Below are 25,712 nucleotides of genomic sequence, written 5' to 3' on the forward strand. Positions count from 1 at the left end.
AAAAAAAAAAAAAAAAAAAATGGGGTTTCACCATATTGACCAGGCTGGTCTCGAACCCCTGACCTCAAGTGATCCATCTGCCTTGGCCTCCCAATATAATTTTCTTTTTTTATGTATACATTTTTTTAAAAATTAGAGACAGGGTTTTCCAATATCGTCCAGGCTGGTCTTATTCTCCTGGGCTCAAGTGATCTTCTCACCTCACTTCCCGCCTTTTCAACAAAACACCTGATGGGTAATATAATCCTTATTTGTGTGCCTCTCCTGAGTCTAAAACTTTCCATAACAGTCTCCTGTAAGAATGTAAAAGGTGGCCGGGCACAATGGCTCACGCCTGTAATCTTAGCACTTTGGGAGGCCAAGGTGGGCCTATCACCTGAGGTCAGGAGTTCAAGACCAGCCTGGCCAACATGGTGAAACCCCTTCTCTACTAATAATACAAAAGTTAGCTGGGCATGGTGGTGCACACCTGTAATCCTAGCTATTCGGGAGGCTGAGGCAGGAGAAATGCTTGAACTTTAGAGGTGGAGGTGGCAGTGAGCCAACATTGTACCACTGCACTCCAGCCTGGGCGACTAGAGTGAAACTCTGTCTCAAAACAAAAACAAAAAAACCACAAAGTAAAAGGTTAATGGCCAGACACAGTGGCTCATGCCTGTAATCCCAATGCTTTGGTAGGCCAAGGCAGAAGAATCACTTGACACCAGGAGCTGATCAGCCTGGGCAACATAGCAAGACCCTACCTCGAAAAAAATTAAAAATTAGCTGGGCATTGTGGTTCATATCTATAATCCCAGCTACTTGGGAGGCTAAGGCTGGACTCCAGCCTGGACAACAGAGCAAGACACTACCTCTAAAAAAAGGAAAGTAAAAGGTCTGGATCAACCAATGTTTGTTTTAAACCAAAAATACAGTGCTCTACCCACACTCAGAGTTTAGAGATGTTGCTTAGATTAGGACTCAAAGGTCCTTACAGGGATTTGCCTATAGTTACACCGCTGACTGGGAAGAGGCAGTTGGGGATAGCTGAAGACTTGCACAGAAAGGCATGGTACCTCTGATCTGTTCCAATGTTAACTAAACCCTTACCCTCCCAGTGCAGTGCGCAGAATGATGTAGGAGTTCAGTCACTCACTAGTGGTATGCCCATTTAACCAGCTAATGACTTTTTCTTTTCTCATTTTAAAAAATTCTATTTTATTATTTTTATTTATTTATTTATTTGAGACAGACTCTGGCTCTGTTGCCCAGGCTGGAGTGCAGTGGCATAATTTTGGCTCACTGCAACCTCTGACTCCTGGGTTCAAGGGATTCTCCTGCCTCAGCCTCCTGAGTAGCTAGACTTACAGGCATGTGCCACCACGCCTGACTAATTTTTGTAATTTTAGTAGAGATGGGGTTTCACCATGTTGGCCCAGCTGGTCTTGAACTCCTGACCTCAAGTGATCCACCTGTCTCGGCCTCCCAAAGTGCTAGGATTACAGGCGTGAGCCACTGTGCCCGGCCTGGTCCAAATCTTTTAACTGACAAATAATTTAACTGAAATCCAGAAGCTAGGTGAGCTACACCTTCGACCTATGAAGTAGCACACACCTATTAATAAACATTTGCTGTGTTTTTCCACCACTTCCTGCCACACTGTTATAAATTTATCCGGTTGTATTGGGAGGGGAAAAAATAAGTGTTCAGCCCTAAAGTAAGCATATTTCATGTTGCTCATAAAACCTAAAAGTGAAGATGCTGCAAACTGGCAAAGAATCAGTGGCAACCATGTGAAACAGACAGTGATGAGAAAGTCATCACTGATACAATCCTATGTTCTTCTACATTAATATCTTCCATCCCCACTTCGCCGCCACAAACAAGATGGAAGAGAATGTACACTTCTGAGACCAAATTCAATTTCAACTGCCCCCCAAATTTAGTTGCAGCCCAATGCCATGTGTTCAGAGCCTAACAGAAGGCCAGCTCATGGCGTCTGCCAATGGGACAGGCATGCAAAGCCCTGGAGTTGGACTAACCTGAGGGTAGAAGGTGGACGATGCTGTGCGTGGGCTGCGGACAAACTCCATAAAGAAGGCCCCATCCTGAAGTCAGAGGAGGAGGAAGCAGCAGCAGCAGATGCAAGGAAGCGAAGACACGGAATGTGTACCAGTGGTTAACCATCAGGGGAAGGAGACAGGTATGAAAAACAAAAAATAAAAATAAAAACAAGGAGGGAAGGAGAGAAACAAGGACACATGAAGAAGATGGGGAAAAGAAAAAAAAAAAAAAAAAAAGAAAGAGAGAGAGAGAGAGAGATCCACCCAGAAAGACAATATCCAAATGCAAAGCATGAGCAGAAACTCACACCTTCCTGGGCAGAATATCCCATCTGTGTGGGAGAAAGCACCCAGGTTGGAAGGTGTGTCCAAGCTCTCTCTGGTCTCATCAGAGCGTGGCTTGGATGCTCTCACCCTCCCACATAGCTCTGAAATTCCTTCAGATCTATGCCAAGGAAGATGAAAAGGCCGCAGAGCAGCTTGGTGGGGCTGCAGGGTAAGGGCTTTGGTGGCAATATCCTGGCCTCCCACCTGGCTGGGTAACTAGTCACCCTCTTGGAGAGATACATTGAGCCATGAAGCTTTTTCTGCCTGTTACTAAACATGGCAGCCAGATGGGAGGAGAGGATTCAAGGCAGGATAAGTTCTTGCTTAGTTTTTTTAGCAAACAGGGGATACAGAAGCAGCCATACCTTCTCCTCCACTGGTTGTGTAACAAAATCATCAGCAAGCTAAGATATATATAATGTCAGATACACAGCACTCACATTGTGAGGGGTTTTCTAAAGCTGTCATTCCCTCCCTACCCTACCCATGTGGAGTTCAAGCAGCCATGTCTGTGAAACAAAAATCACATAGAGGACTTTTTCAGTGACCCCTCCTTCCATCATTCTGAAGTAGTACCCTCTGTCCTTTTGCAATCTTTTTACTTTTTATGCCTGGTTATCATAGAAATTCAGGAATGGCACGTGACACATCTCAAGTTCTCTGCTTTTCTGGAACTTTTCCTCAATTCCAAAGGCAGAATAACTGAAATATTTAGGTGCCTATTTGATACTGATGCCACTTCCTGTAAGTGACGGCACACTCAAATACGAAACCTTGGAAACTTGTGGCTGTGCAGATGCTGATGCAGGCACCCGCAACGCATTCTAACATGAAGTGTTCCTTGGGGACACGGTTGGGCATTTCCGAGCATGTCAGCAGGGCTCTTTGCTTTGGCCATCTCATAGCATTTTGTTTCACCTTGACTATTCAGTTTACTTCCAGCCTATTGATGGCTCATGCATGTGGATTTTAGTGTTCACCTGGATGATCAGGAGAGGGTTCTAAACAGCAATCTAATATATTTGTGACTATAATTTCTCTGCTTTTCAGTCTTGTCCTCGGCATTGTTTCTGATTCTCAAAGATGGCAATGAGTAGAGGCAAAACCTGGTGGACAGCACACAGGGTGATTTGTATCTCATTGTTCCACTGTGTCTCTTCTCTGCCAGAACATATAGAAGCAAAGGTGCTGAGGTTTACGTACATGTGAAGGAGGACAGGTGAAAAGACTCATGGTCAGCAGATCATTCCTTACACACAGACTATCCTTGGTTCTTAAAGCCACTCCCTAGAGAAGCGGTCGGTAAACTACAGCTTGCAGACCAAATCTGGCCAGCCATCTGATTTTTTTACAGCCAATGAGCTAAGAATGGTTTTTATGGGTGGGCATGGTGGCTCACACCTGTAATCCCAGCAGTTTGGGAGGCTGAGGCAGGTGGATCACTTGAGGTCAGGAGTTCGAGACCAGCCTGGCCAACATGGTGAAACCCTCTCTCTACTAAAAATTTAAAAAATTAGCTGGCCATGGTGGTGCACACCTGTAATCCCAGCTACTGGAGAGGCTGAGGCAGGAGAACTGCTTGAACCCGGGAGGCTGAGGTTGCAGTGAGCTGAGATTATGCCACTGCACTTAAGCCTGGGTGACAGAGCGAGACTCTGTCTCAAAAAAAAAAAAAAAAAATTTATGTTTAAAAATAATTTTAAATGATTATGGAAATACCGTACTTACACAATAGCTTTGTTTTGCCTTTTGGCCACAAAGTCTAAAATACATATTTAGGTTTGCCAACATTTGGCTTACAAGTTGCCCACGGCCTTGGCTGATACTTTTTTCTCAGATTTTAATCCCTCTACCCATGTAGTGTAATTCTAGTATTTAGACTAAGGAATTAATCAGAGGTGTGGTCAAATAATTATTGCAAGCATAGTCACTGCAACATTTTAACTGTGGTATATTGTAGAATAATTTTAAAGTTTATAGAAAATACCAAAATCATTTAAAATCACCATCTACAATTTTAACCAAAAGAAGTTATAAATGAAGGCATATCCACACGATAAAATGATATATAGCTATTTTTTTCTTTGGGGTTGCTGAGGGAAAAAAATGAAAGTTATTCATTTTATAAAATGAAGTTATTCATTTATAAAATGATAGTTATTTTTAAAAATCATGCTTTTGTAAAACATTTCATGACATGGGAAATTTTCATGATATGGAGGTAAAATAAACACAGATATATCATTTGACCACAATTTTGAAAAATAACATATATGTGTTGAATCTCCTTCATCTCCCAGTGATAGAGACAAGAGAGTGGTAAGTACAGTCAACTCGCCCTATCACAACAGAGTGATCTCAGAGTCCGAATTTCCCAGAAGGAGCTGACAGAGCCAAGTCGATTGGTCTTAAAAGACCCATGGAGTTTTCGGCTCCTCTACTGTACTTGTTCCTGATAAAGGCCTAAAGTCTCAGGTTTTTTTGTATTTTCCACCCACCCCAGGATGCTCCCATTTGACTGTATTTCTCAGTGTCTGAGAAAACTGATGGGAATTTCATTATCAAAGAAGAGAGAGCTCTGGTGGAGGCTGCTTCAGTAGTTTTCTATTCCCCTCTGGGAAAGCTAAAGATGAGGGTGAAGGAAAACCAGACGGCCAAATACAAAGCTCAGGCCAGATCTTGGGCATTGAACCAACAAAGTTTAGCTTAACTGTTGTATCTTATTTTTTTGAAGCAGGGTCTCACTCTGTCACCCAGGCTGGAGTGAGGTGGTGTGATCATGGCTCACTTTAACCTCAACCTCCTGGGCTCTAGGGATCCCCTCATCTCAGCCTTCTGAGTAGCTGAGACTACAGGTAAACGCCACCACATCTAGCTAATTTTATTTTTAATTTTTTTTAGAAATGGGGTCTCCTTATGTTGCGTAGGCTGGTCTCAAACTCCTGGGCTCAAGTGATCCTCCAGCCTCGGCCGCCCAAAGTGCTGGAATTACAAGTATGACTGACTGTTTTATATCTGGATTTAACTAGAAGTTAGCTTCCTTACAACTGTGAGCAAGAAAGTTCTTATATAAAAATAGTAACAGTAATAGAACTCTTAAAGGGTTTAGGGTATAATTCATCCAAAGCCTCAGTACATGCAATCCTGGATCTGAAGGGCTATCTGTTTTACCCTCCACACTGAGCCTCTGAGAGCACAGGACAGCTCCCCGCTACAGTGGCTTCCTTTACCTTTCGTGGGCTGTCCATGTAGGTGGGAGTCATGGCAACGCTGCTGCTCTCGGCTGACTGGGCAGAGCTCTTTCCACCATGCACAGCTGCCTGCTGTTCTCCCAGGCACCTGAAAGGAGGAAAACCACAGGACAGTAGCTTGCTCAGAGCTTCCTGGTAAAGGATCCATGTCCGCCAAGATGCAGACAGCTCTGTTGCTGTCATCTTTGAAACACACATTTCTGCCTTGTTTCCCTTTCCAGCCCTTCATGATATGCTTAATTTCATTCATTGTGCTGAACAATCACCAGTCCTCCACAGTAAATCAGAAAATAACCCAATTTTAAAAGCATTCTGGCAGCATCTGGTACTTATATATGACCTTAAAAAGGGAACTGACATGGTTTGAACACCATTTTTTAAATTCTTGTAAAATACTTTTTTCTCAATTTTATTTAATATACCAGCAAAAGCACATTCTGAATGTTAAGACTGCGTGGTGGCTCATGCCTGTAAACCCCACACTTTGGGAAGCCAAGGTGGGCGGATCACCTGAGGTCAGGAGTTTGAGACCAGCCTGGCCAAAACGGTGAAACTCCACCTTTACTAAAAATACAAAAAATTAGCCAGGCGTGGCAGTGCACGCCTATAGTCCCAGCTACTCAGGAGGCTGAGGCATGAGAATCACCGGAACCCAGGAGGCAGAGGTTGCAGTGAGCCGAGATCGTGCCACTGCACTCCAGCCTTGCGACCAAAAAAAAAAAAAAGACTGCATTAACACGCAGCATAAACAGGAGAAAATGTGTTAATTCTCTATATATTTTGAAGGGATTTACATGTTAATCTTTCCAATGTGCATAGCTACATCACCCTCCAAACCAAATTAACAGACATTATCTCATAACGCAAGACAAATACAGTTTCCTTATGACATCTCATCCCATCTCATCTCAGTTCTGATGTACATGAATGAATATTTTCATGTTTATTTTCCTAACTTTTTTCTGTTCTAAAATTAACTACACTTTACTTTAGATTAAATTACGTTGCTTTAATATATCACTGTTTTATTGTTAGGTTTCAGAAGGCTCAAATTAAAGTCTTAAGTGCTTCATTATTACTATAATATATATTACTTATTGTGATGGACAGTGCGAGGCAGGGCCCAGCCCCCTCCACGATGGCCTTGTTGTTGTCCCAGCACTGGGAGGGCTGTCTAGGAGGCTCTGTCTCAGTTTTCAGCCCCTTCAGGGACAGCCCCAGCTGCATGGGCTGCCATAGCCAATGAATGGTGTGTGTGTGAGTGTGTGTGTATGCCTGCATACGTGTGTTTGTTGGCCTAACTCAGCACATCTCTGAAAGCTGTTCTAGGCTGTTCCTGTGGGATCTCCTGAGGCTGTCACTGGGTCTGGGCTGTAGTCCAGCTTCTCTCAGCACCCACTCCGGTTTCTTCCCCATCCCTCCCACAGGTGTTGTGCCCAAGGGCTCTCCTTAATACGCATCCTATATGCTACATTCCATCTCAGTCCGCTTCCCTGAGAATCCAATTTGCAACAATTTTCTTATCTTAAATTCTGATACTTTTGTTACTCAATGCGAAGTAATCACATACCAGGGATGCAAAAATCTGTTTCCATAGTAACCTGTTGCACTCTCCCTTAAAATTTGTTTTTACATTATGAAAAAATACAAACATATACAAAAGTAAAGAGGACAATATAATGAACCCCTACATATCCCTTACCAAAATTATATCATTAGAGCCATTCTGGTTTCATCCATACACTCTGCCTACCCACATGAAATATTTTGAAGCAAAACTCACACATTGTTTCATCCTTAAACATTTCAGTATCTCTAAAAGATAACAAATGTTTTAAAAATTTTTCAAAAGTCAAATATTTCCTCAATTGTCTCAAAAAATTTTTTTTAGCTGGGTGCGGTGGCTCACACCTGTAATCCCAGCACTTTGGAAGGCCAAGGTGGGTGGATCACGAAGTCAGAAGATTGAGACCATCCTGGCCAACATGTTGAAACTCTGTCTCTACTAAAAATACAAAAATTAGCCGGTGTGGTGGTGCATGTCTGTAGTCCCAGCTACTCAGGAGGCTGAGGCAGGAGAATCGCTTGAACCTGGGAGGCAGAGGTTGCAGTGAGCCCAGATCGTGCCACAGCACTGCAGCCTGGGCGACACAGCGAGACTCTGTCTTAAAAAAAAACAAAAAACAAAACCCAACAAGACTCAACTAAGTCCCTACATTGTCATATGTTATGTATCTTAAGTCCTTTTAAGGTATAAGCCCCTCTTCACTTCTCCTTATCCTTGCAAATTATTTGTTAAAGAAAGTAGCTCATTAGCCGTGTAAACTTACACAGCCTGGATGTGCTGATTACATCCCTTTATTATATAACATGTTCTTCTGTGCCCTGTACTTCCTGAGAAGCAGAACTTACATCAAGGGATTTGGGCAGATTTCGGTCAAATTTTGGGCCACTATTCTTCCTAAGTGGTACTGTGCACTTCTGCCTGGAGGCCCAGAATGGCTACCTCTCTCTTATGATGTGAGCTGCCACTGATTATCTTTGCTAGATCCATTCATTCATCAGAGACTACACACAGTGACAGTTCATCATTCCTTCTGTATTTATTAGCTGGGATATTTTAAAAAGAGAAACTTCCCCACACCAATTACTTGGATGCTCTGAGTTGTAATTCACAGGACAAAAGACTAAGTGCTAGATTATTTTCCTTGTGCACTGACACCACTCTCTTTCTATCACAATGCAGTGTGTTTTCCTCTAAGTCTCATCCACAAATGCATGCTGTGACATTCTCTTGCATCCCCGGTGACCACTCAGATGTGTCATTTGATGCACACGACAATCCACATGTACTGAGTCACCTGCTATATGTTGATGCACTGACTAGGAGTCAGGGATTCTGAAAAGAAGATTGACCCTGTCCTTGCCCTTAGAATCTCCTCTTCTAATGGCTCAGGAAGACGGGACTGCCACAAAACAACCAGTTACAATGCATATGTGTATACATGAGAACATACATGAGGGCATGCTTGGGTATGTTCAGCCAGGAGGGGGCGCTAGCCACACCTCCATGGAGGCAGTGACCATATATGCTCCGCGTGGGCCTTGAAGGGTTGGCAGGAGAAAGACACAGCCTACACAGAATCAGGAAGGGTAAAAGCACACAGACACCCTTCACGCGCCTCTGCAGGCAGATGGCACAGTGTGGCTCACTGCTAGCGTGCTTTCCCCAGAAAGGCCTGAGTAACACGCACACACTAGAGCCACCTTGGACAGAACATGAATATCCATCTGCTTGGTGGGGTCTCTCTCTCTCTCTCTGCCCTGACTTGGCTGTCATTGGGTCATCCTCATCTAATAGGAACAGAAAAGCCCACTGGCCAGCACCTGCTGCCCAGACTGGTCCCACTGCTATTAATCAGCACAAAGCTAAGATTCCAGGGCTTCTGTCTTCCACAAGAGCCTGACTAAATGTATATGCCTACAGATAAAGATGGGAAGAAAACTGGAAGAAAATACACGGTTAGATGTAAGGTAAGATGGTGGGACTACAGGTGAAATTTTGTAAGCGTTTTCATGCCGCTGTATGCTGTTTTGCATAATAAATAAAACAATCTGTTTGGGGCAGTGAAAGAAAAAACAAAAACACATAAATAAAAAATTCTGTGCAAGCAAATGTTATACAAATGTTATATAAAGGTCTGGCTCGCTCTACTCTACCTCTATTGAGAAAATGTAGCATGTCTCCCGGGAGCAGTCATCCGTGGCAAGGAGGAAGTCTTGGATCTCTTTGTCCTGCCTCTTGCCTTGGGGTTGGCTGAGAATCTCACCCTTCACACTGGGGGTACCACTACCCCCACGATATGCTTCTTCAGTGTAAGCAGAAACAGGCTCCTTGGTGCATACTAAAAAATGACTCACTGACAAAATAAGATCCTTTCACCTCACCCCCAGCTTGACACCCCTCCCAGCAACATATGTTCCTTGTTCTCTTTTCCAGTGGGAAAAGTCAGTGATTAGTTACAGGGAGAAACTGCCATACAGACTCCTGGCATCTTCCTTTGGTCTGATAAAGATATTGTCAAAAGAAGACCCAGTGCCCTCAGTAACAAACCCAACCTACCCCAGTTTTCCTTCTCTCATCTGTCCCCTCACCGTAGGCACCCTGCCGTGTTCTTCATCCCTTCTTTTCCATCTCATCATCACCTTCCATCCAGCCTCAGCTGCCTCTTGCCTGGACTAGTGGGAGCCTCCTGATGAGACTCTGCCTCCTGGCCCCTGCCCACCAAGCCGTCCCACACAGGGAGCTCATCTCTGAAAAAAACACTTCTGCCAAAGACACCAACTGGCTATTTCATGATATTAAGGAATTGTTGTAATTTTAAAGGTAAATTATAATACCATGGTTTTGGTTTTTTAAAAAAGGGTACTTGTCTTTCCGAGGTACATTCCAAAATATTACAGATGAAGGGAAATGGCATCAGAAATTTGATTTAAAAAAACAAAAGAAAAGGAAAACATAAGTTGGATAGAAATGAAATTAGGTCAGCCATGAGATGATACTCATTGAAGCTGGGTGATGGGTAAGCAGGAATTTATTATACCAGTCTATTATTCATATCCCTTTGAAATTTTCTAATAAAATTTTTATTTTCATTTTTTATTGAGACAGGGTCTTGCTCTGTCGCCCAGACTGGAGTGCAGTTGTGCAACTGAGGCTAATTGCAGCCTAGCCTCAACCTCCCAGGCTCAAGCAATCCTCCCACCTCAGCATTCACCACCACACTAGGCCAATTTTTTGTAGAGATGGGGTCTCACTATGTTAGCTATCCTGATCTTGAACTCCTAGGCTCAAGTAATCCTGACCTCTCAGTCTCCCAAAGTGCTGGAATTACAGGCATGAGTCTCCCAAATTGCTGGGATTACAGGAGTGAGCCACCATGCCTGGCCTGTAATAGAATTTTTAAAACTTTCAAAGGATTCCTCTTGCCATGAGAATGCATAAGGACAGCCTAGCGTCCAAATTCCCATACTGTCTTTCAAATTCCACGTCTGCATCCTACCTCACCCTTGCTTGTTCAATGTTACTTCTGGAAAGCCTAATGTGTGCAGGTTCCTGTGGGCATGACAGACCCTCATACCAAACAGTCAAGGTGTAGCCTCCCCTAACATGCTCACCTCACATCTCTACAGGGGAACCCTCAGCATCCTCCTCCTCCATCATTCAATAAATATCCATTATACACCTACTATGTGCCAGGCACAGCATGCAGCCTCCAGCCTCAGAGCACACAGTCAAGTCAGGGAGAAGTAAACAGATGACTGTAGCTCCCAGCAGAATACTGGTAAGTGCTCTGATGGACATAGGCCCAGGATGCTGGCAGGCACAGGGAGGAACCTGATCTAGCTGTGAGGTGGAAAGGGGCAGGGAAGGTGGCCCAAGGCAGTGTTTTGTCTTTCCTCAAGTCTCACCCACCCCCATGTAAAGGCTTTGCTTCCTACAATGCCAGCTTGAATCCCACCACCCATGACACCACACTCTCCCTGCCCTCCCAACCAAGTGTGGTCCCAACAGTGTCTTATCAACTGTTGCACTTAACTGTTTATAAAGAGGCCACATACTCAAAGGCCTAGAGAAGCCAGCTAGGTAGCATGACTGAGTGTATAAGACAAGTTTAAGACCAGAGTGTGAACCCAAGGCATATGCCCCTTCTGAAGTGCCATCTCACCGTGGCTGGGTGCAAATGTGGATCCTGTGTTAATAGAGCCTCCACTATTTCAAGTAAAACTGGATTTTTTTTTTTTTTTTTTTTTTTTTGAGATGGAGTCTCGCTCTGTCACCAGGCTGGAGTGCAGTGGCGCAATCTCAGCTCACTGCAACCTCTGCCTCCCAGGTTCAAGCAATTTTCCTGCCTCAGCCTCCTGAGTAGCTGGGACTACAGATGCACACCACCACGCCAGCTAATTTTTATATTTTTAGTAGAAATGAGGTTTCACCACATTGGCCAGGATAGTCTTAATCTCTTGACCTTGTGATCCACCTGCCTTGGCCTCCCAAAGTGCTGGGATTATAGGCACGAGCCACTGAGCTCGGCCTCAAGCAAAACTGCATTTTCATACATTAATTATAAATTTTTTTTTGAGATAGGGTCTCACTATGTTGCCCAGGCTGGTCTCAAAACTCCCAAGCTCAAGCAATCCACCCGACTTGGCCTCCCAAAGTGCTAGGAGGATGGGCATGGACCACTGCACCTGGCCAACTTTGCATTACAATAGTCCTCACTTACTTGAGGGGGATATGTTCCAAGATCCCCAGTGGATGTNGTGGCGCAATCTCAGCTCACTGCAACCTCTGCCTCCCAGGATCAAGCAATTTTCCTGCCTCAGCCTCCTGAGTAGCTGGGACTACAGATGCACACCACCACGCCAGCTAATTTTATATTTTAGTAGAAATGAGGTTTCACCACATTGGCCAGGATAGTCTTAATCTCTTGACCTTGTGATCCACCTGCCTTGGCCTCCCAAAGTGCTGGGATTATAGGCACGAGCCACTGAGCTCGGCCTCAAGCAAAACTGCATTTTCATACATTAATTATAAATTTTTTTTTGAGATAGGGTCTCACTATGTTGCCCAGGCTGGTCTCAAAACTCCCAAGCTCAAGCAATCCACCCGACTTGGCCTCCCAAAGTGCTAGGAGGATGGGCATGGACCACTGCACCTGGCCAACTTTGCATTACAATAGTCCTCACTTACTTGAGGGGGATATGTTCCAAGATCCCCAGTGGATGTCTGAAACCTAAGGTAGTACCAAGCCCTGTATCTACTATGTTTTTTTCCCTATAAATACATACTTACGCTAAAGTTTCATTTACAAATTAGGCATGGTAATAGATTATCAACAATAATAATAAACAGAACTATACCATATACAGTAAGAAAAGTTATGTGAATGCGGACTTTCTTTCTCAAAATATCTTATTGCACTGTACTTGCCTATTTTTGGACCACAGTTAACCTTGGGTAACTGAAATTGCGGATTGAGTATATTATATTCCCAGCCAATATGAAATTCAGGATTGCGTATTATAGTATATTACCTATATTGTTTTATATATTATATATCATGTACCATGTCATACATAATGTATATTTTAATATAAAAATTCATATGCAATCTATACAATCCAGATTTTTTATATGGAATCTTCAAATTTAAAACCCGGCTCAAATTTTGTTGTTGTTGTTGTTGTTGAGACAGAGTCTCACTCTATCGCCCAGGCTGGAGCTTAGTGGCACAATCTCGGCTCACTGCAACCTCTGCCTCCTGAGTTCAAGATATTCTCATGTCTTAGCCTCCAAAGTAGCTGTGATTACAGGCGTGCGCCACCATACCCAGTGATACGGTTTGGCTGTATCCCCACCCAAATCTCATCTCAAATTGTAGTTCCCATAATCCCCATGTGTCTTGGGAGGGACCCAGTGGGAGGTAACTGAATAATGGGGGTGGTTTCCTCCATGCTATTCTTGTGATAGTGAGTTCTAATGAGATCTGATGGTTTTATTTTATTTACTTATTATTTTTAAGACGGAGTCTTGCTGTCACCCAGGCTGGAGTACAGTGGTGCAATCTTAGCTCATTGCAACCTCCGCCTCCCAGGTTCCAGCAATTTTTCTGCCTGAGCCTCCTGAGTCACTGGGATTACAGGTGTGCGCCACCATGCCCGATTAATTTTTGTATTATTAGTAGAGATGGGATTTCACCATGTTGGCTTGAACTCCTGGCCTCAGGTGATTCACCCGCCTAGGCCTCCCAAAGTGCTGGGATTATAGGTGTAAGCCACTATGCCCGTCAAGATCTGATGATTTTACAAGGGCCTTCCCCTTCACTCTGTACTTCTCCTTGCTGCTCTCATGTGAAGAAGCATGTGTTTGCTTCCTCTTCTGCCATGATTTTAAGTTTCCTGAGGCCTCCCCAGCGATGCTGAACTGTGAGTCAATTAAACCTCTTTCCTTTATAAATTACCCAGTCTCAGCTATGTCTTTATTAGTAGCATAAGAATGGACTAATACAGTAAATTGGTACTGGGGAGTGGGGCACTGCTGTAAAGATACCCGAAAATGTGGAAGTGACTTTGGAATTGGGTAACAGGCAAAGGTTCGAACAGTTTCGGGGGGCTCAGAAGAAGACAGGAAAATGTGGGAAAGTTTGGAACTTCCCAGCGACTTGGAGGGCTCAAAAGACAGGAAGATGTGGGAAAGTCTGGCACTTCCTAGAGACTTGTTGAATGGCTTTGACCAAAATGCTGATAGTGATATGGTCAATGACGTCTAGGCTGAGGTGGTTGCAGATGAAGATGGGGAACTTGTTGGGAACTGGAGTAAAGATCACTCTTGCTATGCAAAGAGGCTGGTGGCATTTCGCCCCTGCTCTGGAGATCTGTGAAACTTTGAACTTGAGAAGATGATTTAGGATATCTGGCGGAAGACATTTCTAAGTGGCAAAGTGTTCAAAGAGGAAGCAGAGTTTGGAAACTTGGCAGCCTGATGATGTGACAGAAAAGAAAAACCCATTTTCTGGGGAGAAATTCAAGCCTACTGCAGAAATTTGCATAAGTAATGAGGAGCCTAATTTTTTTTTTTTTAAATTTTTTTTTTGTTTTTGAGACGGAGTCTCGCTCTGTCGCCCAGGCTAGAATGCAGTTGCCCGATCTCCTGCTCACTGCAAGCTCTGCCTCCCAGGTTCACACCATTGGAAGAGCTTAATGTTAATCACCAAGACAATGGGGAAAATGTCTCCAGGGCATGTCAGAGACCTTCACGCCAACCCTCCCATTATAGGATTGGAGGCCTAGGAGGAAAAATTGGTTTCCTGGGCCTGGCCTAGGGCCTCCTGCTGTGTGCTGCCTAGGGAAGTTTGTGCACTGCATACCAGCCACTCCAGCCATGGCTAAAAGGGCACAAGGTACAGCTCAGGCATGGCTTCAGAGGGTGTAAGCTCCAAGCCTTGGCAGCTTCTATGTGGTGTAGAGCCTGCGGGTACACAGAAGTCAAGAATCGAGGTTTGGGAATCTCTGCCTAGATTCCAGAGGAGGCAGGAGTTTGCTTCAGGGGCAGGGCCCTCATGGAGAACCTCTGCTAGGGCAGTGCGGAAGGAAAATGTGGGGTTGGAGCCCCCACAAAGAGTCTCTGCTGGGGCACTGCCTAGTGGAGCTGTGAGAAGTGGGCCACCATCCACCAGACCCCAGAATGGTAGATCCACCAACAGCTTGCACCATGCACCTGGAAAAGTGGCAGACACTCAATGCCAGCCCATGAAAGCAGCCAGAAAGGGGGCTGTACCCTGTAGAGCCACAGGGCTGGAGCTACCCAAGGCCCTGGGAGCCTATCTCTTGTATCAGAGTGCCATAAATGTGAGACATGGAGTCAAAGGAGATCATTTTGGAACTTTAAAGTTTAATGGTTGCCCTACTGGATTTCAGACTTGCATGGGGCCTGTAACCCCTTTGTTTTGGCCAATTTCTCCCATTTGGAACGGGTGTATTTACCCAATGTCTGTACCCCATTATATCAAGGAAGTAACTAACTTGCTTTTGACTTTACAAGCTCATAGGTAAAAGGGATTTGCCTTGTCTCAGATGAGACATTGGACTTGGGCTTTTGAGTTAATGCTGGAATGAATTAAGACTTTGGGGGACTGTGGCGAAGGCATGACTGTGTTTTGAAATGCAAGGACATGAGAACTGGGAGGGGCCAGGGGCAAAATGATATGGTTTGTCTGTATCCCCACCCAAATCTTATCTTGAGTTATGGTTCCTATAATCCCCACATGTCATGGGAGGGTCCAGGTGGGAGGTAATTTAATCATGGGGATGGTTACCTCCATGCTGTTCTCATGATAGTGAGTTCTCACAAGATGTGACGGTTTTATAAGGGGCTTTTCCCCTACCTCCACTCCGCACTTTTTGCTGCTGCCATGTGAAGAAGGTTGTGTTTGCTTCCCCTTCTGCCATGATTGTAAGTTTCTGAGGCCTCCCCAGCCCTGCAGAACTGTGAGTCGATTCAACTTCTTCCCTTTATAAATTACTCAGTCTTAGGTTATGTCTTTATTAGCAGTGTGAGACTGGACTAATACAGCCGGCTTTTTTTTCCCCCCCCCCAGTAAAGATGGGGTTTTCCCATGTTGGCCAGGCTGGTCTCAAACTCCTGGCCTCAAGTGATCTGCCCACCTTGGCCTTCCAAAGTGGTGGGATTACAGGCCTGAGCCACCATACCTGGCCCCGGCTCAAATATGTTGAAATATTTTGTGGGCCAAACTAAATGAGTCTGTATTTCAATTAAGTCCCAATCTAAAAGTTTGTAACTTCTGGCCTATTTCATGTTATCCAATACCTACCAGGTATTAGCCTAGCTTTCTTTTCACATAAATGTCTTCTTCCTAATTACAAGCTCCTTGTAAAGGAAATATTTCACCCCCTCATGGGAACAGGGCATTGAAAACCCTCAGGGCTGTCAAGATGGGGACAAGTCACTCTTCTACCAGGCACTTACTTCTGACTGGCCTCCATCTCCAACAGGGCAGAGAGAGCTGAGGTTCCCTTCTTCCCCACCGGGGGTGCGGCTGACTCCAGAGAATGTGTGGAAATGGGCCCGGTCATCTGCAAGCCTTTCATAGCGGTCCCTTTCTAAAGCAGAGAAGAGGAGACAAGGCCATCAGCCGAGTGGGCTCTCAGCGGAAGCCACTCAGGCCCCAGGGCACGCTGCAGCATTCCCAGGCCCTGGACATGGTCCAGGAACATGGGTTCTCAGTGTTCAGCAAGTGACAGAAAACCACGTTTCACTCAAATGTCTGGTGAACTAAAAATAAACTGCCCCTTTATTTGCACATCATCTCATTTCACCCTCACCACAGCTCTATGAAGTAAACAATGTTAGTCCTATTTTACAGAAGAAGAAACTGAAGCCCACATCCTACTGGAGCTGGAATCCAAACTCCAGTGACCTCACTTCAAAACCAAAGTTCTTCCCACTATCCAAGTTCTCCCAGACATGTTTCTAATCATAAGTGATGTTGTGTACACAAGGCAGCTGGTGTGAGAGGAAGAATACTGAACTTGAGGTTAAAAACAAAAAAACATGGCTGATAATGGAACATTCCCTGGTGATTAAAAAGAGTGAACTACTTACACACACAACTTGGATGAATCCAAAGGTATTATGCTAAGTGAAAGAAGGCAATAAAATGTGACCTTTTCACATATGATGTGACTCTTTTCTGTGATGTTTGGAAAAGACAGAAGTACAGTGATAAGGAACACACCAGTGGTTGCCATGGATTAGAGATAGGGGAGAACGTGACTATAAAGACTAGCATAAGTCCGGGCATGGTGGCTCATGCCTGTAATCCCAGCACTTTAGGAGGCCATGGCAGGAAGACCGCTTGAGCCCAGGAATTTGAGAAAAACCGGGACAAAATGGGGAAACCCCATCTCTATAACAAATACAAAAAATTAGTTGGACATTTAGTCCCAGCTACTTGGAAGGCTAAGGTGGGAGGTCAAGGCTGCAGTGAGCCATGATCATGCCACCACACTCCTGCTTGGGCAACAGAGTGAGACCATGTCTCAAAAAAAGAAAAAAGACTAGCATGAGAGAATTTTTTTGAAGTGATGGTGGTGGTTACATGAATCTATATATTTGTTAAAATTCATAGACCTGTGTACATAAACACACACACACACACGTCAATTGTACTATATATTAGTTAAAAAAAAATGCTGAATCCCAGTTCTGCCCCTTATAGCTGGCATATTCCATAACCCCCAGAAGCCTGAGTCTCCGCACTGGGTGGTGTGTGACTGAATGAAGCGCAGGGTGCTGGGAACGCTGGAGCAAGATGAGTGAGGAAGGACTGCTGCTGTTCACCTCCTGAGAGTTTCTACTCAGCAGTTCTGCACCCAGTCACACAAGCAGCTGTGCTCAACATAGGGTCCCACTTAGGGAGGACCTCAAGGCACTGTGTCCTCAGGTGGAAGTGAGTGGCTCTATGCCACAGAACACCACCCAGTCACTGCCTGCACTCTATCCCTTCCTCCTTTTTCGTGCAGTGGAGAAGAAAACACTGTTTTGGATTTAAGGTAAACATTGGGCAGTTGATGAGGAAATAAATAGGCTGATGATGAGAGGCCCCTAACAGAGGAGGTGGCAAACCTGCATCTCACACCAGGCACACTCCCTGAGTTCAAGGAGCCCTTACTCGCATCATGCGATCCGAGCGATGCCGCCTGCGAATGCGATTCAAGCCCTCCACAAAGCGGATAAAGCCATCCAGGAGTTGCCACTCGTCCTCGTCTGCACGGGGCCTGTCCCCATAGATGTCGCAGTGGGCCTCCCCCTCTGTGATGCGCTTGGTGGCGGTGACACAGGCTGGCAGCAGCAGGAAGCGGGTCCTCCAGAACTTCAGGGATTCAATTAAGCTACAGGGGGCCGAGGAAGGCACAGAGTGGTGGTGAGAAAAAGGAGATAATGAAAGCACTCTCGGTAAAGTGTGTGGAGCTGGTGTGTGAAGGTTCATTTCCCCATGAGTATGTGTTCATCTGATGCTACAGCTCATGGCTTTGTTGAAAATACAAGTTCTGAGGATGCGCACGGTGGCTCACGCCTGTAATCCCAGCACTTTGGGAGGCCTAGGCAGGAGGATTGCTTGAGCTGAGGAGTTTGAGACCAGCCTGGGCAACATGGCGAGACCCCATCTCCACCCTATCTCAAAAAAAAAAAAAGAAAAGAAAAGAAAAAATACAAGCTCTGATGGAAGACCACAAAAGCGGTTTTTCCTTTGATCCCAGAGATGCCAGAATGCTTCTGCAAACCCAGGTCCAGTGAATTTGTGGCTATCATCACAATCACAAGTCATGCATAGAAATCAAAAACTAAAAATGGGATACCACAAAGCTACCAGCCAACCAGTGAGGAAAATGTTAAGAACACAATCTGCACTGCCACTTGCATCAAAGTGCACATCACCACTGAGTTTCATGGGGTTTGCTTTTTCAATTGTGGTAAAATATACATCACAAAAAATTTATCACATTAACCTATTTTATTTTTTTGAGACAAGGTCTTGCTGTGTTGCCCAGGCTACAGTGTGGTGGCACTATCAAGGCTCACTGTAGCCACGACCTCCTGGGCTCAAGCACTTCGGCCTCCTGAGTAGCTAGGACTATACAGGTATGCCACCAAGCCCAGTTAATTTTAATTAATTAATGTATTTATTTTCTGAGACAGAGTTTCGCTCTTGTTGCCCAGGCTGGAGTGCAATGGCTTGATCTTGGCTCACTGCAACCTCCACCTCCCGGGTTCAAGCAATTCTTCTGCCTCAGCCTCCAGAGTAGCTGGGATTACAGGCGCGCACCACCACACCCAGCTAATTTTTGTATTTTTAGTAGAGACAGGATTTTGCCATGCTGGCCAGCCTGGTCTCAAACTCCTGACCTCAGGTGATCCACTCACCTTGGCCTCCCAAATTGCTGGGATTACAGGCGTGAGCCACTGCGCCCAGCCAATCCTGTCTCTTTATAAAGAAAAAAGGGAGAGAGAGAGAGAAAAAGCTCAGAAAGTGTTAAAACACACATATACTGCTTTGGGAGGCCGAGATAGGTGGATCACAAAGTCAGGAGATCAAGACCATCCTGGCTGACACTGTGAAACCCCGTCTCTACTAAGGATTCAAAAATCAGCCGGGCGCAGTGGCTGGCGCCTGTTGTCCCAACTACTCAGGAGGCTGAGGCAGGAGAATGGCGTGAACCCGGGAGACGGAGCTTGCAGTGAGTGGAGATTGCACCACTGCACTCCAGCCTGGGCAACAGAGCGAGACTCCGTCTCAAAAAAAAAAAAAAAAAAAAAAAATACACATATACATCCTTGCCCAAAGCTGCAAGGATGGAAATCCAAAGTCCACTCTCTGACCTGAAGTCTTCAGAGCCGGCAGAACAGATATACTGATCTAAGTAATTCCACTTGTACTCCTCCAGCCGTTCATGGGAGAATTCCACCCAGCAGGAGACGAACTCGGAGTCTGAGTGGGAAGGACAGAGGCTGTAGGTGTAGTGGATCTGGGCAGATTCATAAGGATACCTGCAAAATAAGGGCAGCCCCCAATTCAAAAGAGTTAGAGACAAACTTCTGCCAATTCTTCTCTATATTTTCTCTCTATACACTTAGAACCATCCTCGACATTTACCCCTCAACTGTAGTAACCAACTCATCCCAGGGAACGGTACTAGAAATTTCTCAGATCTTCTTAAACTCCTTCCTTCTTCTCTCCTCACAATCTTTAGTTGAAATAGGCTTGTTATGAATCATGCTAATCATTGTAAGATGAATCAAATCCCTTTTGGAAATAGGTAAGCTATAACCCTAAAATAGCCCTAGAAACAAACAAACAAAAACTCCAAAAGAAAAACCAACCACTGAGCTTCCTCAGTTTATACACATAATTTAGTATGCGGTCATAATTCAGGACAATAACTGAAGATCTTAAATATCCAAATACTCACTTAGGAAGGTATCGCGTCACTGTGATCATCTTATCTTTCAGCGTCACTTTGTGGAACGTTCTGCCCATACTCAGCCAATACTGGTCCTCCTCCTCGGGGCGGTTTCGGGACACAAGGCCTAACAGAAAAATAGTAATTTCCTCCATCTGTTTGAAGCTCATTCCTATAACAAGCAACTGTTTCTCATCCATATAGATTCAGAAAACAATGTAACACTTTCTCTTGAGGGGCAATTTCATGGCAGAAAGTTATTCTTGGTTAAAAAAAACAAAACAAAAAACTCCTGAGGTTGGCCAATTTTTCTGTTATTAAACCAACCAGGAGCAGATTAGAGCCTGAAGGTGCTGGCTGATAGTACCTAGATGGCAGACTCAAAGCTGAACAACCTGATACCTCATCCTCTGGAGAGGAAAGTTCTGTAAGAGATGACTGTGTTACTAAAATGGAACTGTACTACTCCAGCATAAGCTGCCCACCTTGGCATTCGAGGTTCTCACTCCAAGGTGGCAGTCAACCTAGCTTTCTAGTCCTAGTTCTCACTACTTCTAAACTGCTATACCAAGTTTCAGTCTAAAAGGACCATTTATTTATTTGCTGCAAATATTTGCTCATGTTTCTTTTCTTTTCTTTTTTTGAGACGGAGTTTCACTCTTGTTGCCCAGGCTGGAGTGCGATGATGTGATCTCGACTGACCGCAACCTCCACCTCCTGGGTTCAAGCAGTTCTCCTGTCTCAGCCTCCCGAGTAGCTGGGATTACAGGCATGCTCCACCATGCCCGGCTAATTTTGTATTTTTAGTAGAGACGGGGTTTCTCTATGTTGGTCAGGCTGGTCTTGAACTCCCGACCTCAGGTGATCCACTCGCCTCGGCCTCCCGAAGTGCTGGGATTACAGGGGTGAGCCACTGCGCCTGGCCTGCTCATGTTGTTTCTTTTGCATTATCTTCCTGGGCCACCACTGAAATCCCAGATCATTTAAAGTCATCATCAAATGCTACTTCTTCCAGAAAGCCGTCAGACCCCATCAGCAGTCTGAATTCTACCTTGTATATAGCTCCTTGTGTGTATGTCTCTCACCCCTTACAAATTAAAAATTCCAGGAGGCCAGGGCTCAAACATTGTTCCTCCTTACATTTTTAGTAGCACCTGATAAAGTGCCATGTGCAGTATTAGCTGAACTGAATTGAATGCAGGAAAGAGGAAAATAAACAGGAATCAAGAAAATGACAAGTGTTCAAGAGAGTAAAATCACGCCTCAAAAGAACAACCAAGCCAAGCCAAGCCAACCAAGCCAAGATTCCTTTGATCTAGAAATGAAAGGAGTCCTCTTGAGGCAGGAGAACAGGGTTTGGAGGCAGGGAATCTAAGGCCAATTCAGGCTGACTTTCTAAAACTAAATCAAAAGAAAAACTCCAACTTTCCACACCTAAGTAACAAAAGAACTGGAGGTTACTCCCTTCGCAAACCACTCCCTGCTTTTTCTGTGAGGCAGATGGAAAACTGAAAGTGTCTTTCTGATTGGTTTGATTTTTACAACCAATCAGATGTTTGTATAGGAGTATAACTTTGAAACTTCACTTCAGCCTCTGATTGGGAGCTTTCCCCAACCAATCAGACTGACTGAGAGCCACTACTTCATTTACATAGGGTGTGCACCAAGTAACCAATGGGAAACTTCCAGAGGGTATTTAAACCCCAGCAAATTCTGTAAAGGAGCCCTTGAGCCCCTATGCTTCAGCCTGCTCCCACACTGTGGAGTGTACTTTCATTTTCAATAAATCTCTGCTTTTGCTGTTTCATTCTTTCCTTGCTTTGTTTGTGCATTTTGTCCAGTTCTTTGAGGTGCCAAGAACCTGGACACCCTCCACCAGCAACACTGTCATTCAGCTCTGAGACAGTCACACGGTGACAGGCAGCATGGGAGCGGTCAAGAGGAGAGAGGACAGCAGAGGCTGAAATAGTATTCACTGTGAATATGGAAATTTCCCAGATGGTGCCAAAGGAGCAGCAGGCCAGATGCATACAAAACAGAAGCGACTCGAGGCCAGGCGCGGTGGCTCAAGCCGAATCCCAGCACTTTGGAAGGGGCCGAGACGGAGGACACGAGTCAGGAGAATCGAGATCCATCCTGGCAACACGGTGAAAACCCCGTCCAATAAAAATCACAAAAAAACCAACGGGCGTGTGGCGGGCGCCTGTTATCCCACTTACTCCGGAGCTGAGTCAGGAGAAGGGGGTAAAACCCACGGGAGGGCGGAGGCCTGCGGTGAGCGAGATCGCAGGCACTGCACTGCCAACCTGGGAGCAGAGAAAGACCGGTCTCAAAAAAAAAAAAAAAAAAAACAGAAGCGACTCGAGAGACCCCAGGTCCAACCCCAGCACTTGCACTTGCCAGCTTCTATGATCTTGGGCACCAAATCTCACTTTCTACAGCAACAAAGAGGGCAAGCCCTCATCCAAGCATTCTTTTATTCATGCAACAAACACTCTGTTGGCTACTGGAAAGACAACGTCATGGGGCAAGGTTCATGAGCATCTGATATCGTACTGGACACCCCCATTCTAAATTAGGTGCACCCCCGTTATCCCTGTGTTTATCCTGCATGGTATTTATTCTTCACAGTCTGTGATCAAATATATACTTGTGGTTTATTAGTTTAACATCTGACTCTGCTGTAGACTGCAGACTCTGAGGGGAGGGCTGATGCTATTCTAGTCCCTGCTGGAACAGGGCCTGTTTCACACTTAGTATTCAGTAAGTCTCTGATGAATAAGCAGCACAGGCCTGGTTGTGATGGCAACTGTTCCAGTAATTAGGATAACAATGGTACCCTTTCTGTTACTATAGAAATTAGAGAGATTAAATTTATCACAGCAAAAAAATAACCAGAAAGGATACAGTCAGGCAAGTAGCCTCTGGCCAACTAACCATCACATGAGGCTCATGGCTCATGGATCAGCCAGGAACAGAACTGGACACAGAGGAACTCAGACCACTGAGGGACATCCACCAGCTATTCCACAGAACAACAGGTGGGCAGCCTGGAAGGCACCAGTGACATGAAAGGTGAATTCATCCCATTACTCTTGGGATAAAGGACAAAATCCTTCAGATAGACTTGGGTCTCCTGACATCTCTGGCTGCACCTCCAGCTCGTTCCTTGTGCTCCATCATATCAGCCTTCTTTTTGGCGTCCAGAAAGTATCTCAATGTTTTCTGCCACAGAGCCTTTGCACAAACTGGCCTCTGCCTGGCATGCCCTTCCTTTCTACTCCTGCCCTCCATTTCCAACCTGCTGCTCCTAGTAACTCCTACATGTACTTCAGGTCTAAGCTCAAACCTCACCTCCTCAGGGAAGCTGTCCATGACCCACCAGATAAGATAGGGCCCCATATTAAATGTCCTGACAGCCCCATGACTTCTCCCTCAGCCTTTATCACAACATACAATTATATTTCATAGTTTGACTAATGTTATTTTCCCTGACTGGGCTATAAATGCTCTCCCCAGTCATGCAGAGTAAGTGCTTCAAAGACTGTTGAATGAATGTGTGAATAAATGGATTCACATATTTATTTTATTTTTCTTTTCTTTTTAGAGACAGTCTCCCTATATTGCTTAGGCCGTTCGTGAACTCCTGGGCTCCAGGCATCCTCCTGCCTCAGCCTCCCAACGTGCTAGGATTACGCCCAGTCAAATTCATATACTTATTGACCCATACTGTTGCATATTATTGTATGCCAGGCATGCAGTTTCCATTGTGGAGGACAAAAAGATGAACAGAAATAGTCTTGGCACTCAAAAAGGTTAATATTCAGTAGGGTCTGGAAGATGAATACAAGGCAACATGTGATAAACATCACAAGGGACATTCAAAGAAGATCTAGGGGGAGTCCAAAGCTTTATACATAAACAGCAGGGCCTGGGCTGGATGACCACATGCTCCCGCTAACAGGGCCACAGTTCTCTGATCCTCTGGCCCAAGAAGCTTTCATGGGCAGACAAAGATGATCCAAGGTTATCACTAAGTGATCAGGGAAGGTGGGGGGTCTTGTTAGCAATAATGAAGAGACAGGAGACTAAGACAGCTCACTGATTGTTCTAGGAAGTGATTACTGCTTTCTGATTCCAGGCACCTGCACTTAATTCCCTCTGTTAGACTTATTTTAGAGGAGCTCTCCACTGCCTGGCTCTGATTCAACTAGCAACACCGATTCTCTGTCACTTACTAGCCTAATCTGCCCCTCATGGATGACCCATTCTTGCTTCAAGTCACCAAGCTTCAGTGATAAAGAAGAGACAGATGAAATCAGAATAGGAAAATAAGAACAAAAGTAAACTTCAGGTTTAGGTAACATTTGACAGTCTGCTGTGTGCCAGGTACTGTACTAGAAACAATTAAATATAGGTTTCTGGGTTTAGAAACTTTGACAGCTCAGTAGTGACTCAGCTTCCTACTATTCCCAGGCTGTCCCATTCCTGAACTTGGTCACATCCATTGCCTTAAAGGGAGAGTTGTAAATTAAAGAGAGCATTTACAATAAATCCATACCTAAAGGAGACTTTATTCCTCACTTAAGTAGAATTTATAAAGAAAACTTTTGTGTCAAAAACAATTACTACTAAATTTATCTATTATCTACCATCTTGAAAACCCACTTACACATAAGAAGAGACGAAAATATAAATCCAAGGAGAAAAACTCACCTCGGCTATAGAGTGGGCTACTGCTCAGTGGGGTGGGACGGCTGGGTTGGGTTTTGTGCCTTGGGCTGCACTATGATTTGGTAGCCCTGCATGAGACGTTGGCAAATAAACTCTTCAAACACCTGCTGGGCTGTCATCTGCACACCGTCTTCGTCCCTCCTGAAAAAAACAGATGATTGCTCATACAGATGCTTGGCCTGAGATAGTGACACTGAAGACTGCACAGTCTCGTCATCTCCTTTGCATCATCCCCTTATAACCATTCTACGGTGCTTCATAAAACTAACAGTTTGAGCTGGGCACAGTGGCTCACATCTGTAATCCTAGTACTCCAGAAGGCTGACATGGGCAGATTGCATAAGCCCAGGAATTCAAGACCAGTCTGGGCAACATGACAAAACCCTGTCTCTACCAAAAAAAAAAAAAATTAGCCAAGTATGGTGGCATGCATTTGTAGTCCCAGCAGAGGTTGCAGTGAGCCAAGATTGCATCACTGCACTTCAGCCTGGACGACAGTATATAAAAGAGAGATAGAAAGAAAATATAATAGAAAATATGAAAAAAAACCACCAACAATTTGTAAATCAGTGTTTTGGGGAAAATTAACAGTTCAAAGAGGTGAAAAGAGGCAGGTAACTCAATGCCCAAATGAGTAATTTTAGAAAAGAAGATCAGATTTAGTGTGCCCAAAATAATTGCATTAGAAAATATGAGAATAATCAGCAAGGCCAGAAAAAACTGGAGTTAAAAATAAATCAATCGACAAGGAGAAATAGTTGATGTCAATAGAACTCTGGAGAAATGCACACTTCTTTTTTTTTTTTTTTTTTTT

The 25,712-nt window shown here is 44.7% G+C and overlaps 1 protein-coding gene across 1 annotated transcript in view; it reads right to left on the minus strand.

Moving 5' to 3' along the window:
* DEPDC5 (DEP domain containing 5, GATOR1 subcomplex subunit) overlaps positions 1-25,712 on the minus strand; it is a 159,907-nt gene that overhangs the window by 47,049 nt on the left and 87,146 nt on the right. The window contains 8 exon segments of the mRNA XM_017868941.1: positions 2,022-2,087; positions 5,600-5,708; positions 16,170-16,303; positions 17,875-18,094; positions 19,584-19,751; positions 20,174-20,291; positions 24,881-24,924; positions 24,926-25,039. Of these exon segments, the coding sequence (XP_017724430.1) occupies positions 2,022-2,087; positions 5,600-5,708; positions 16,170-16,303; positions 17,875-18,094; positions 19,584-19,751; positions 20,174-20,291; positions 24,881-24,924; positions 24,926-25,039 (973 nt within the window).

The sequence above is a fragment of the Rhinopithecus bieti genome, unplaced genomic scaffold, assembly GCF_001698545.2.
Source record: "Rhinopithecus bieti isolate Rb0 unplaced genomic scaffold, ASM169854v2 scaffold_4666, whole genome shotgun sequence".
In the NCBI taxonomy this organism is placed as follows: Eukaryota; Metazoa; Chordata; class Mammalia; order Primates; family Cercopithecidae; genus Rhinopithecus; species Rhinopithecus bieti.